The 13,786-nt window shown below is 39.7% G+C and overlaps 1 protein-coding gene across 4 annotated transcripts in view; it reads right to left on the reverse strand.

Moving 5' to 3' along the window:
- Positions 1 to 13,786, reverse strand: part of STARD13 (StAR related lipid transfer domain containing 13) — a 499,956-nt gene that overhangs the window by 57,540 nt on the left and 428,630 nt on the right. For all 4 annotated transcript variants that reach the window (XM_059996021.1, XM_059996020.1, XM_059996018.1 and 1 more), the window contains 2 exons: positions 11,041 to 11,112; positions 8,192 to 8,273 (listed from right to left, as the gene is read on the reverse strand). In XM_059996021.1, coding sequence (XP_059852004.1) covers positions 8,192 to 8,273; positions 11,041 to 11,112 — 154 coding nt within the window. The remainder of the gene's footprint in view (positions 1 to 8,191; positions 8,274 to 11,040; positions 11,113 to 13,786) is intronic.

The raw sequence follows: 13,786 nt of genomic DNA on the forward strand, positions 1-13,786 counted from the left end.
ATTCTATACAGGCTACCTTGGGGTGAGGTTTGTGGTGGCAGGTAGGGGTGGGGATGAAGATGCCTTTCCTGCACATTAAATTAGTTATAAAAACAAAAGTGAAAGTTGAAAATAACCACATCAAAATTTCATGTGTTCTTGTCTGGGTAATTCCTACTGGCATTTTAGGGTCATTTTCCCAGGAAACTGTCTCTGAAGCCCTTTCCCCCTTAGCTATCCTGTACTTACAGTGATTACATCATTTGTCCAAGTAAATCATTACTCATTTGTCAACCTAGGCACCGTGGGCATTTGGGGACAGATAATTCCTTGGGGCGGCGGGTGCTACCTTGTGCATTGTGGGAGGTTAGCAGCATCTCTGGCCCCACCCACTAGATGCCAGTAGCATCACCACAGGCATGACAAGCAAAAACGTTCCCAGAGCTCCAGACAGGGCAAACTGCTGCCCCATCTCGGGTTGAGAATCACAGCATTAGCCTGAGATCTCAGGGTGAGGATTCTGTCTCATTTGTCCCCATAGTAAAGTAAGGCCCTCAAGAGACAGCCTTGATGAAATGAATTGAAGGAACAGTTGACAAAGTACCGCTACTCTCCAACAGTAAATCAGTTCTAAACACTTCACAAAAGAACAAAGTGTGCTTTAAACTCTTACTTTAATATGATTATTTTTTTACAGTTGAGGTCCATGAAGGCACAAATGCAATGAGAATTTCTAACCTTGGGACTTACAAGTTAAATTCAGAACATCACAAGGCAACGTAAACATCTCGGGAAGAATTACCTTTAAAGGAGGACATGAAAAACACTCCAAATTGTGTTTCACAAAAAGACCTAAGCTCTCTTTGGAAACTCCAGAAGCAGCCTGTGTGGCTTTGAATCCTAGCAGTGCTATTTACTAACTGTAAATCGACAAGTTATTTCATACCTCTGTGCCTCTGTTTCCTCATCTGTAAAATGGGAATGATGTTAGAGCCTATCTTATAGGGTTGTTATGAGAACTAAATGAGTAAATATTTGTACAATACTTAGAGTCATGCTTGGTGAGCACTTTGTGTTCTAAAGAAATGAAATCACCCCTTATTGGGATTTGTATTTAATTTATAGATTCAGAATTTCAAAATGACCATGATTATCATGTAACCACCTATATCCTTCTCCCAATGATTTGTCTATGGTTTCAGTCTAGGTAATTGTCACAAATTGTGTTATATGACATAACACAATATATAACATTGTACATTTTCTGTGATATCCTTAAAGGGAAAATTTAAAGTATATTATCCATTTTCATAGATTACCATTATTTAAAATTAATAATATTACTTAAATAACTCAAATCAAATATGTGCCTTTGTGTGTAGAGGTAAACTGTAAAAATCACTTTTGTCAGCATTCTTTCTTACCCTCTCCCTCATCCCACATTATAATCCATTGTCATTAGTTGTCCTTTTAAATACAAAGGGCAGTGACAGATGCACTATAATCCTAATCAATTCCATATCTCCATAAAACAGTACTGAACAAGGTGAATGCCCTTGTCTTATACATGTTGTGATTAGTTACTATTTATTAACAACATAAGTTAGGCAGATCTAACATTAAATTAGAAATTCAGAGATCATCTTGGGCATCAAGGCCCTATGTTAGCAGTCTGAGAAAATGTCCCAAACCAAAATGCTAATAGAACATGCCACTTCTTAAAAATCTCATTCAGGAGCTTTGATTTGCTGCAATTTGCCTTAAAGGTGACAAATTTTGCAAGGTATTGTGATACCTTGGCTCTGCCTCCATTTTGAGATGGTTAGTTTCATCCAGGTACTCAGAATTGCAATTAGCTTTTCATTACTCACAGGGGAAATTATTTTTCAATTACAAATTCAATCAAAACACATAAAAACAGAATTATAGTTGTGGTTGCTAAGTAACAGAGACTGCACTGTTCTGACTTGCAGTAACAAATATTTACAGACGGCTACTGTGTACTGGCGCTGTCAGAGTTGCAGAAGCAATGGTGGGGCATGGTCACCATTCTGGAGGTTCACACCTTCACTAAAGACAGCAAACCTGTCTGGTTTCCGAGACCTGAACATGAGAGCCACACATCCACATATGCCCAGCCAGGTGTCGGTCCTCCCAGCCACGGACATCCTTAGTACAATCTATTTTTTCAAGCCAATGAAAAGTTAACACTGCTCAACAACTCTTCAAGAGTAAATCGGGACCCAGGATATTAATTGTCTGTCCACACAGGAGAGAAACTTCCAGACAAAAAAAGGTGAGTAAAATTCTTGTGGGTAACATTTACAGGAGACCTTCAGCTCTCTTGTTTTCATTTGCCTACCTGGCAGAAGCTAAGTGCCCTCTGGCTATGATTCCCGTTAGGATTCTGCATTAGCTCAGCATTTCAAATATGCATGAGAAATGTAGAGCCCACAAAGCTTTAAAAATAAAACATGAGACCAGCTCTATTACTGTGTCTGCAGTGCACGAGGAAGAAAATGAATAAAATCACAACCCCTTATTGCTCTCCAGGCATTAATCATAATATACCATGTGAGTGGGTGAGTGTCTAATTAACTGCTCATCAATCTCAAAGTTTTAAAAGTGCTGTCACTGCCCTCAGGCTGGAAGTCTTCCTTCAGCCTGCTTTCTGGAAATCTTGTCTGGAAGGAACTCATAAGGGAAGGCAAAGAAATTCCATGGGTGTTCCCTTCAGCCAAGCTACCTCCATCTCTGCCCTACCTACTCTGCCTGTTTCTTTTGATCACCCCGCTGTGACTACTCCTTTGGCCTCTGTTCTACCCACTGCTCCTGCGCCCTGAGAATTTCAGCTCACATACCTCCAGCCAAATGCTTTTCTTATTTCATAATATTTTTGGAGACATAGCCGTCCTAAGAATTATTCCAATGATAACAACCTCCTGCCACTCTAACCAATTTTACACAAGCTGGGTCCTTATCAAGAGCACTGTGGTGTCTGGCGTTGTTGCATTCCCACATGTTTATGCAGTACTGTCTTTTGGGTACGTCTGTATGAATCCTGCTATGGGCTGAATCAGAAATGGGTCATGGGTTCTACAAGAGAAGACTTCCTAATTTTTCTGGCTGACACTACCTTATTATGCAGAACTTTTTATCTTGAAATGATTTCTATACTGGCTAATCTATATCATGGCTGAAAGTTTTTTTTTTTTTTAAAGTCAACTTGGATGGAAAAGTCCAGAACTTAGTCAAGGCACCTTAGATCACATGCAGCAGGGAGTAGATAAAGCTTTACCACCCATGTGTTTGAGATTCAAAGCTTTACCCACTCAGATACATATGTCATCCAATGAATAGAACTGCACAATCAGAAGCGGTTTGCTCCTACAATCCTGATTTAAAAATATGGAATGAAATTTTCATTCTTGGTTTACAATGTAATCCTTGATTTATATTTTAAAAGTCTACGCGTAAGCTACTAGAACTAATGAGTAAGTGTACAAAGACTGCAGGATGCAAATGAACAATATACAACAACAACAACAAAAAATACTAGCAATGAACAACTGGAGACCGAAACAATAAAAAACAGTACTATTTAGAATAGCACCACGAAACATGAAATTTTTAAGTACTTTCAAGTACGCGTATTACCCATATGCTGAAAACTACAAGTTAGGGTTAAAAAAAAAAAAATCAAAAGAGACCTAAACAGAGACATGTACCATGTTTATGAATCAGAAGTCTTGTTACTGTTAAGGTATCAATTCTTCCCTAACTGATCTATAGCGTCAACACAATCCAAATCAATACTCCGGTAGGAGTTTAAACATTGATATCAACAAGCTGTTTTTAAATTTATATGGAAAGGCAGAGGAACTAAAATAGCCAAAACAATCCTGGCAAAGAAGAACAAAGTTGGAGGACTCACGCTACTGGATTCCAAGACATACACAAAGCTAAGTAATCAAGTGCCATACTTGTGAAAGGATAGACACATAGATAAATGGAACAGAACAGAGAGTCCAGAAATAGACTCATGCATATATGGTCAACTGATTTACAATATAAGTGCAAAGGCAATTCAATGAAGAAAGTATAGTCTTTTCAACATGGTGGTCAACCAATGGGATATTGCTAAGCAAAAAATGAATCTTGAGCCATACTTTTTATCTTCTAAAAAATTAACTTGAAATGGATCATCAACTTACACATAAAACATAAAACTGAAATTTCCAGAAGAAAAACAAAGGAGAAAATAGTTGTGACCTTACGTTAGGCAAAATTTCTTAGGTGTGACATTAAAAACATGAAAAAAAACATGATAAACTGCACTCACTCCAATAAAACTCAAAACTTCTGCGAAAGACATTGTTAAGAGATTGAAAACATGAGCTACAGACTGGCAAAAAATATAAAAACTCAATAAGAAAACAAACAACCAAACTTTAAAAATAGGCAAAAACCTCAGACACTTTACTAGAGAAGATATATGAATGGCAAAGAAGCACATGAAAAGACACTCAACGCCATTACTCATTAAGGACATACAAAGTTAAATCACAATGAGAAACACTAGACACCTATTAGAATAGTTAAAAACAAAACAAAACAAAAACTGACAACACCAAGTACCAACAAAGATGTGGAGCAATTGGAACTCTCATACATCGTTGGTGGTAATACAAAATGGTATGGTCACTTTGGAAATGTTTGGTGGTCTCTGATAAAGTTCAAATATACTTATCATATGCACCCCACAATCTCATTCCTAGGAAGTTACCCAAAAGAAATGAGCACTTATGTACACACAAAAACTTGAATATGAATGTTTATAGGGGTGTTATAGCCACCCAAAGTGGCAACAACTCAAATGTTCTTCATCTGGTGAATGGATAGACAAATTGTAGTATATCCACACAACGGAATACTACTGAGCAATTATATTGATTGATACACGCAACACGGATGAATCTTAGGTGCATTAGTGAAACAAAGGCAGACTCGAAAGGCTACATACTGTTTGATTTCACTTATATAGCATTCTGGAAAAGGCAAAACTATGGGTACAAGAACCAGATCAGTGGTTGCCAAGGGTTGAGAGCAGGTTGATGACAAAGGTGAACCAGGGAGTTTTTTTAGGTGATGGAGCTGTTCTATATCTTGGTTGTGGTGGTGGTTACATGATTGTAGGCATTTATCAAAACTCAAAGAACTGTACACTGAAAATAGTGAATTTTGCTTTATAAATATACAGGACACCTTGACTTAAAGAAAATATAGATTTAAAAATTCAACTGGGATGATTTCACTTATATATGGAATCTAAAAAACAAAATAAGCAAATATATCTAAACAGAAACAGAGTCATAGATACAGGAAACAAATAGGTGGTGGCCAGATGCGAGGGGGGTGGAGGGAGGAGAGAAATAGGTAAGGGAGATTAAGGGGTACAAATCTTCGTTTACAGAATTATGAGTCACAGGTATAAAATGTACAGTATGGGGAATACAGTCAATAATTATGTAATATCTCTGTATGGCGACAGATGACAACCAAACTTACTGTGTGATCATTTTGAAATGTATAGAAATATAGCATCACTATGTTATATACCAGGAACTAACATAGAGTTGTAGGTCAATTATACTTCAAAAACAAACAAACTTACAGAAAAAAGATCAGATCTGTGGCTACCTGAGGTGGGGGGAGGGGGGATTGGATGAAGGTGATCAAAAGGTACAAACTTCCAGTTATAAGATAAATAAGTAGTAGAGATGTAATGTACAAAATGATAAAGATAATTATACTGCTGTATGTGTCACATATCTGAACACTGTTGAGAGTAAATCATAAGAGTTCTCATCACAAGGAAAATTTTATTTTTCTATTTCTTTAATGTTGTATCTATATGAGATGGTGAGTGTTCACTAAACCTATTGTGGTAAACATCTCATGATTATGTAAGTCTAACCATTATGCTGTACACTTTAAACGTATACAGTGCTGTATGTCAATTATATCTCAATAAAACTGGGGGGAAAAACAACAAAAGCCATGATTAGAGAATCAAAGATCTATGAGTATTCAAGAAAATTCAATTGGGAGAACGATAATGTAATATAACACAATTAACAATAAAAATTATTTCTTTTAAAAAATGCCACCTTACTAGTAAAAATACTCTTGGTTAAAACTAAGAGGGAAAACTCAGGATGAGGTGGTGGTGCAATAGTTCTGAGTTGGATGAAGCCTTGGTGTGCATCAGACATGCTGAGAAGAAAACACTGCTTTTCCAATTCATTGCCTTTAAAGAATTACAACCAGGACTTCCCTGGTGGTGCAGTGGTTAAGAATCTGCCTGCCAATGCAGGGGACACAAGTTCGAGCCCTGGTCCGGGAAGATTCCACATGCCGCAAAGCAACTAAGCCTGCATGCCACAACTACTGAGCCTGCGCTCTAGAACCCTTGAGTGGCAACTACTGAGACCGCGTGCCGCGTCTACTGAAGACTGTGCACCTAGAGCCCGTGCTCCGCAACAAGAGAAGCCACCACGATGAGAACCCCGTGCACTGCAACACGGAGTAGCCCCCACTCGCCGCAACTAGAGAAAGCCTGCATGCAGCAACAAAGACCCAGCGCAGCCAAAAATAAAATAAAATAAATTTATATATATATATATAAAAAAAAGAATTACAATCAAACTACCCATTCTTCTCGTAAACGCTCACAAATGGCATTTTGTGCTTGTTTGTTTTTGAGTCCAAATAGCCAGTTCCTGCAATTTGTGATTTAAAGAGTTCTTTGCTCTTCTACCCACTTAAGCAAACCCACAGTAATGCTCTTCTTCAACATTCAGAGATCATTCCTTAACGCAAATCTACCTTCATATAGGAATCCCAGAGTAACCAGCTTATGAACGCAGAAATATATATGTCTACAGAATCAGCAAGCCTATGGTTATTTATATACTATTCTAATATATATCGGTGTGTCCTTATCTTGACAAAAGTTTTCCTCATCATTACTTTCCTCTTAAACTATCTTTTCTTTTCTTTTTTTTTGGCTGTGTTGGGTCTTCATTGCTGCGCACGGGCTTTCTCTAGAGCACAGGCTCATTAGCTGTGGTGCACGGGCTTAGTTGCTCTGCGGCATGTGGGATCTTCCTGGACCAGGGCTCGAACCCATGTTCCCTGCATTGGCAGGCGGATCCTTAACCACTGCGCCAGGGCTCAAATCCATGTCCCCTACGTTGGCAGGCAGATTCTTAACCACTGTGCCACCAGGGAAGTCCCTAAACTACCGTCTTTTCTATGTCAAATGCAGAATGTATGAGAAAAAACTGTTGGACTGCAAGTTATGAGGACTGCAGTTTTAAAGTCAGTTTAGCCCATAACTAGCTCTGTAGCCTTGGAAAAATGACTCACCTCCTGTAACTAATATTTATTTCCAGCTCTGACCTCTCACCAGGGCTTTAGTTAGGAAACTTCAAATTCCTACAGACACATAGAACCTCTCATGCACATTTAATTGTTCAGAGATATTGATTACATTGGTATCTTTTATTATTACTTAAATTATAATTATTTTATTTGATCATTTATGCTTCATTTCTTCAGTTAGATTTCTCCAACCAGATTAGACACTCTCTGAGGGGAGGGAGTTATTCATCTTTGTCTTCTTATATCATCTATTACATAGTGAAGGCTCAAATATTTCAGGTTGCAGATATAACTACTTGAGCTTACATATTCTAGTTTGCTGATATAATCATTTGTCTTTGCAAAAAATACAGCTGAGTTTGACATACTCATGGAGCTCTACAGGGCCCTCCCTGACCACTCATGCTCTGGTCCCCCACAATGCCTTCTCCCACTAACCCACCCACACCCCATCACTGTCTATAGCCTCAGTTTGTTTTACTTTTTTAACATAGCTTAACACTCTCTGAGATAATCTCTCCTCTCCCTCTTTTTCTCTCACTCATTCTCTCTTTTTCCCAATCTATTGTCTGAAGCTTCCCACTAGGATTTAAGCTCCATGACTGATCATGGTCACCATAATATACTTACAGCCTGGACCCATGCCTGGCATATAGTAGGTACTCAATAAGTACTTACTGAATTGTTGTTGAACTCGCCGCTCAATATAGTGATAACTATTAGACATTGAACAATCAAAGAAGCAAAAATACTTCACATGATTTACCTGTAAAGAGGTTCTACAAGGTCTTTTTCAAGAAAATCATGATCGTTCTTGACAGCCACAATGTTGATGGGAAATTGTGAGTCTGAAAGAGACAAAGAGAGACAAAGGAGTTTATATGCCTTGTTTTATCTGAATGGGCACCAATATCTTCAGGCCACCATGTTTCTGTACTCATGGCTCATCTTAACAGCAGTTACTCCCCATTGACAGGTGTGTTGGTAATGTTTAGAGAGCAGAAATTTTTACTTTTATCCCAATAAATGCTTTTAAGAATACAAAAAAGTGTGAAATATGAAAATAACCAAGTGTTTGACCTTGGATAGGACTGCATACCAAGTGCCTGCATTTTTATAGCTCATCACTGTCACAGACTTTTGCCTGTACGGAGAACTTTCCCACTCTCACCATCCACCTAAGGTGGAGGTTGCTGACTTCTGTCCTGATCAGTTCATGAAATACTTAGTTTGGCAGATTTTTTTTTTTCCTTCAGAAAGGAAAATACCGGAAGTATTTTATTTTGTAACAAAATCTTGAGTCACTTTGGAGTGTCAGCAAAATACTCAAACAACTGATTCTATCCAATAAAAAAGGAGAAATTCCAACATTGTAACTTTTCTCCCACAGACTACTCATGCCAGATTTGGAGGTCATGGGCAATGCTCAGGTCACAGTGTTAATTTTAGGTACCTCATTTGTGGAGGTAAAAATCTGGAGATCATTGGAATAAAGTCCATGGCCAAATCTAACCATCAATGTTGGTCCATTATCATCATCATCATCCTACCATTCTTTCTCTTTCTCGTCTTATATTTGACATTTGTCAATCATAATAAATCTAAGGGTACCAATTTTCTTATTGCAAGTTGAAAAGAGAAACAATTCCTCTTCTGGTGAAAAAAAGTGAATTCCAGAGTGAATTCTAGACAGTTCCTGAATGTAGACTGTCTCATTCTGCTAGAGAAGGAGTTAATGTGTAGTCATGAGGAACACAGACATGGAAGCCCAGTTGCTCTGGCTTTAAGTCGTGGCTCTGCTACTCACTAGCTGTAGACTGTGGGCAAATCACTTAACCTCCTCTGGGACTCTGTTTCCTCATCTGTAAAATGGGGATGATGATAATTATAATACCTCCCCTATGGTGTTGTGAATATTAAATGAATAGTACATGTACAGTGTTTTGAACAGTAGCTGGCACATAGTAAGCTCTATAAAAGTATTTGTTCTTATTCTTATTACATCCATTAAATGCATATGGCTTAAACACAATATGACAAGCCCATCCCACTTATGAGATATCTTTACTTCTTAGTCATTTATAGACTCTTCACATTTAAATTGGATAGTATTTTGAGTGCACATTACAGTAGAAAATCTATCTCATGAAGGAGCATTCTGACTCTTCTACTTTATAATCTTGTAAAAGTCACTTAACCTTTTTGGGTCTCTCATAATCAGTTCATTGCTGGTGGGGGTGGGGGAATAGCGGCTGCTTAGACCAAAACTGTAAGACCCTCCTCCTTGTCTAAAAGGCTATGGTTTTTTGAAAGCTTTTATCAGAGACCTTAGACTTCACAGCACATTCAGAATTTAAGTGAGAGAAGTAGAAGGTTTTTTGTTTGTTTGTTTTTTAATATAAAACTGAGCTTCTAGGTGAATAGATGAGATTCACCAGTGAGTAAAGGTTAATTTTGTTGATTCTTTCCATCCCACATGAATTTTACGTCATCAGGAACAGAAGTCTATACTGTCTAGTGTGCTACATATGCTCAGTTTACCCCTAAAGATTCACTCTCCACTTTTTTGTAAACTGCTTTGTGCCCCAGGATCAGCTGTGGATGGCATTCAAGGGGATCCATGCCCTCTGCTTCCTTTTGTGTTTGGCCAATGGGAAGCCCTGGCTGGAGGTGGAGGGAGGGAGGAGTGTGAGGTCAGGGCATTTACTCTCCTGGTTGTCTCCAGGGGAGGCGGCCATCACCAGCTGCGTCCTCCACTCCTAGGGCCTGCTCTGAGATCCTCTCTCCTTCTGGGTTCTGGCACCCTCTCCCTCCATTTATGGCTTTGGGCCTAGGGTAGTGACAGCTGTGCTGCTACAAGCTCTGGGCTCCTGGACTGTTCCTCGTGGTTTCCTATGTCCTGCCCACATCTTTGCAATGAACACTTTTAGAAATAAATCCCCCTCAGATTGTCTTGAGTATGCTTACTGCTGGGATCCTGACTAATTCACTATACGACTATCCAGGAAGCAGATGCTTTGGTTATAATTTTAGGTATCAGTAAGATAAAGGTGAGTACGTTTATTAACTGTCAAAACATCAATGGAAGTAAGTATGATGCTGGCAATAGAAGCACCTTACTTAAAACCCTGAAAAATAACATCCAATCCATGTTACATCTTAAGCATTTTCAGGTTAAGTAAACAGAACTCAAGAAAAGTCTCAAGATAAATTAGTTTTGTGATTTCTAGGAAATTTATCAACAATTCATTTATTGTACTTTCAAGAAAACAGAGAGTGAAGAAAAAACACGGAAAGGGATAAGAAAGGAAGTGCAGAAAAGCTGCTGTTGGCAGAACACTGGAAGGAAGAGGCAGAGCTGGGATCGGCGGTAGAGGTGAGAAGCAGAAAGAGCAAAGCAAGAAGTAAAGAAGGGAGAAGCGGGGAGGGGCCAAAGGTGAGGCAGGCTCAGGAAGCAAGCCTCATTTCTAAATCGGCATCAGGATAAGCCCTGGGCATTGCAAAGGTGGAGGCAAGGAGGAAAAATGGTTGAGAAAGATTTGGAAGTCAAAACACACCACAGGACATATTCTGAATTTATTCTCTTTATAAAGAGAGAAGAAAAGCCCAACTTACCCTCATATAACTGAGCGTACTGCGGAAACCCGGCAGCGCGGAGCCAGTCACATGCTTCCTTCGCCTCAATTTCTGAAAAATACAACAAAGGGAAATGTGTGAGTCCAACGGCCACCCACTGGTCTCTACCTCCGCAATGAATGAGGAACTGGTGAGCACTGTGCATGTTATTACAAAGCAAAATTGTTCTCACGTAAGTCTGTGTAAGTAGCCTACCCAGAAATGGGTATAAAGTGAACAGGTATCACAAAGGTACTTGTTACGTGTCTGCTAAGCTTATCTTCAATGCTGATCCATAAGTATTTGGATAATAGCAAAACCACAGACTACAGAACACAAAGGCTGGGTTTCAGGGAGGGAAAAATGTCTTATTTATACACTAGGGAAACAGGGGACTAAGGAGAAGGTGGAAAAACTTCCTTATGATTTCTTTTTAATAAATTGTTTTAAACTTTCAAAGATAAAGCTAAGACTATTTATTCTACATTCCTTTATTCTTTTACTCTGGGGATAATGAAAGAACGAATACAACTGGGCAGTTTGTGAAAATGTATTTTCTCATAAAGAGAGGTATTAACAAAAATCCAGTGTGTTACTATTTCTTTAATTTTACTAATGGCTTTAATTCCAAATGCCTTGTAATAAGATGTGCATTCATCAAGCACATTCTAATGATTTTCAAGCTGCTGAGTGCTGCATGGAACAGTAAAGCTGGTTACCTGGAACTGAGACATGTGTTTGATGGCGCTGCTAGAATTTCTGAGGGCCAGCCCCAAGAGGTTGATATGGCCTTTGGGTGACCGATTTTGGTGTGGACATACCAAGAGTGCACGGGACCACCTGCCTGGAGAACTTGGGAGGGAGATGGGGAGAGTCTACAGTATGTGAACCCGGTCACTTTTCGACCTCGTGAATCCTGGATCACTTCCCAACCACAACTCTGTTAGATAAATATGAATGCAGGGGAAAAGAAGTTCATCTGTCAAAAGTCCAGTTTCTCCAAACAAAATTAAACAGCCGATTACAACAGGTCTCTACCCAGGCCTCTTCCTCTGCTGTTGGGAGGGAGCCCGGTCAGGTCATTGTATTTCCATTTACTCTGATGTTCGTTTTCCCCTGTAGCCAAAGTTGGAGAGTACCAGGTGTTCTTGGGATCGCTTCATAAAAACGATCCACGCTAGCATCAGCAGTGGGCCAGAGACTGCAACCTACTTTGAAAGCTCAGTGTCTTTGCCGCATAATGTTCAATGTGACAGAGCTATCTGGTCTATGTTAGGAAAACAGACCAAAGGCCAGAACATCCACAGGCTCCAAAGGGAAGAGCAAAAGTCTAAAGCCCCGTCCCACTGATCTGGTTGGATATGGGTTGAGATATGTTATTAAATCCAGGGAAACAGGGCCTGTGGTGGCCCCTGTCCCAGAGTCCCTGCTTCTTCTGGCATCCCCTAATCGATTGTCATTCCAGAGACTGATGATTTCTAAATCTTGGGTTTTTTCTCTGACATGAGGGGTTTTTTTACATAGTTACTACCAGCACAGACCTAATAGGTCTCATTCCTGCCTTGTACACATCATTCAGAAATATCTGGGGCACCAAGCTGGAAATAAAAGCATTTCTATGAGGAGGGGTGAGACCCACAAGTGCAGGTCAAAATGAATTGGCTGGATTGTACTGTATTGGCTAACTTGGGTTTTCCCTTTGGAAGGTACAAAGCACAATTATTGTACGTCTCTAAAGTTTTATTTAGTACTCATTTGAGAGTCCTTATGTGAAGGCTTCCACTTTGATAACTGCACAAGTACTTCAGGGGAAGTAGGAAATGCACATTCTGACTGTAACATGGAGAAAATGTGAGTCACTCTCGAGTCAAAGATAGGCTGTTGCCTTCTAAAATTTCAAGCTTCAGATTTGCTTTCTTCTTCAACATACTACAGGGGCTAGTGATGAGAAAATACCTAATTTCTAGACATGCTCTAAACAGTTATGAGTCAGCAAGTCTTAGAGAGAAGCACACAATTCTGTTATGTGAACTACATGAATAGTAGGCCTTTTTCTATTTTATTATTGCTTTTACTATTATTGAAATGTACTGTTAAGCAGGAGAGCCCCAGAGAGACAGACCAAGAAGAACAAATGGGGGCGAACTGGAAGGCAGGAGCTCTGCCACACAGCAAGCTCAAAGGGGAGCAGGAAGTAACTGGTAAAGGAGCGTACACTCCACCAGATGCTGTGGTAAGAAGGACAGAGAGCTGGGGTAGAGGTGGGCAGCAGGGGTCCTCATGGAAAGACTGTCTTTGAAACTAAGACTGGCTGGGCAGTGGAAGAGGGCTCAGGCTAGCCTGGGAGATTTTATGTAAAAGGCTCCCTAGATAACTTCGTTTTGTTTTTTCATAAGAGTAACCTAGATAATGAACTGAAACTCTACCCATACATAAACATAAATAGTCAAATCTTAACCAGAACCCAGGTAAATCAAACTCTCAAATAAGCTGATTTTTTTAAATGGGTTGGCATTTTGTTTTTAAGTCTCCCAGGCAAAAGACAACAAAAGCTGCAATTAGTAGGGGCTTCCCTGGTGGCTCAGTGGTTGAGAATCTGCCTGCCGATGCAGGGAACACGGGTTCGTGCCCCGGTCCAGGAAGATCCCACATGCCGCGGAGCGGCTGGGCCCGTGAGCCATGGCCGCTGAGCCTGCGCGTCCAGAGCCTGTGCTCCGCAACAGTGAGAGGCCACAACAGTGAGAGG

Source organism: Delphinus delphis, chromosome 18 (genome assembly GCF_949987515.2).
Source record: "Delphinus delphis chromosome 18, mDelDel1.2, whole genome shotgun sequence".
NCBI lineage: Eukaryota > Metazoa > Chordata > Mammalia > Artiodactyla > Delphinidae > Delphinus > Delphinus delphis.